This window comes from Macrobrachium nipponense, chromosome 44 (genome assembly GCF_015104395.2).
Source record: "Macrobrachium nipponense isolate FS-2020 chromosome 44, ASM1510439v2, whole genome shotgun sequence".
NCBI classification, from domain to species: Eukaryota; Metazoa; Arthropoda; class Malacostraca; order Decapoda; family Palaemonidae; genus Macrobrachium; species Macrobrachium nipponense.
In genome coordinates, this window is record NC_087221.1 from 50,913,485 (window position 1) to 50,915,029 (window position 1,545).

The 1,545-nt window shown below is 43.5% G+C and overlaps 1 protein-coding gene across 1 annotated transcript; it reads left to right on the top strand.

Moving 5' to 3' along the window:
• The first annotated feature begins 408 nt into the window (after nt 1-408).
• On the top strand, nt 409-945 carry LOC135204000 (uncharacterized). The gene has a single exon (XM_064233924.1). The coding sequence runs from the start codon at nt 409-411 to the stop codon at nt 943-945; it is 537 nt and encodes a 178-aa protein (XP_064089994.1).
• Nucleotides 946-1,545: the final 600 nt, after the last annotated feature.

Below are 1,545 nucleotides of genomic sequence, written 5' to 3' on the forward strand. Positions count from 1 at the left end.
TGGACCTACTACAGGCCATCATGAAAGACAAACAAACGTTTCATTTACAGGATATCGTTTTCAATTAATGTTTCATTTCATTGCCATATTTCAAACTTCATCAATCTTACTGACTTGAAGACCGTGTCTAATGATTTATTGCAACTTGTACATGCATCATTGCATCCTCAACTAAACCAGATACACTATCATAAATAAATATTTCCCTACGTACGACTTACGTCACGGTACTTCCCTTAAAACACACTGTAGTACCATGGCTTTATACCATGGCTTTCTGTTAACTATTTTTAATAGACTACGGTACACGACTCCGTCACGTACAATTCGACAACTCTGAAAAGGTCTCCAGTGTCATCTGGTTGCCAGAAACGTCCCGACAGCATCAAGATTACAGAGTTGCCAGAAATGTCCCACTGCATCAAGATTACAGAGTTGCCAGAAATGTCCCACTGCATCAAGATTACAGAGTTGCCAGAAATGTCCCGACTGCATCAAGATTACAGAGTTGCCAGAAATGTCCCGACAGCATCAAGATTACAGAGTTGCCAGAAATGTCCCACTGCATCAAGATTACAGAGTTGCCAGAAATGTCCCGACAGCATCAAGATTACAGAGTTGCCAGAAATGTCCCACTGCATCAAGATTACAGAGTTGCCAGAAATGTCCCGACTGCATCAAGATTACAGAGTTGCCAGAAATGTCCCGACAGCATCAAGATTACAGAGTTGCCTGAAATGTCCCGACTGCATCAAGATTACAGAGTTGCCAGAAATGTCCCAACTGCATCAAGATTACAGAGTTGCCAGAAATGTCCCGACTGCATCAAGATTACAGAGTTGCCAGAAATGTCCCGACTGCATCAAGATTACAGAGTTGTCAGAAATGTCCCAACTGCATCAAGATTACAGAGATGCAAGAAATGTCCCAACTGCATCAGATTAGGATTGGCAGATGTCCCAACCGCCATCAAGATAAACCAGAGTTGGCCCAGAAAATGTCCCGACTTGCATCAAGAGACAGAGTTGGCCAGCCCAATGTCCCAACCAAACCTGCCCCATCAAGATTACAGAGTTGCCAGAAAATTGTCCCAACCCTGGCCATCCAAGATTAACAGGTTGCCAAGAAATGTAAACCCAAATGCATTCCAAAGAAATTACGAGTTGCCAGAAATGTCCCAACTGATCAAGATTACAGAGTTGCCCAGAAATGTCCCACGGCATCAAGATTCAGAGTGCCAGAAACCCAAGAAATGTTCCCAGGGCCAATCCCAATAAGGAATTACAGAGTTGCCAGAAAATGTTCCCACCTGCACAAGATTACAGAGTTGCCCAGAAATGTCCGACAAGCATCCAAAGAAAGTATCAAGAGTTGCCGTGTCCCAACTGCATCAAGATTACAGAGTTGCCAGAAATGTCCCGACAGCATTCAAGATTACAGAAGTTGCCCAAGAAATGTCCACCAAGTGCATCAATAATACAGAGTTGCCAGAAATGTCCCACTGCACAAGATTACAGAGGTTGCCAGAAATATGTAACCCGACCA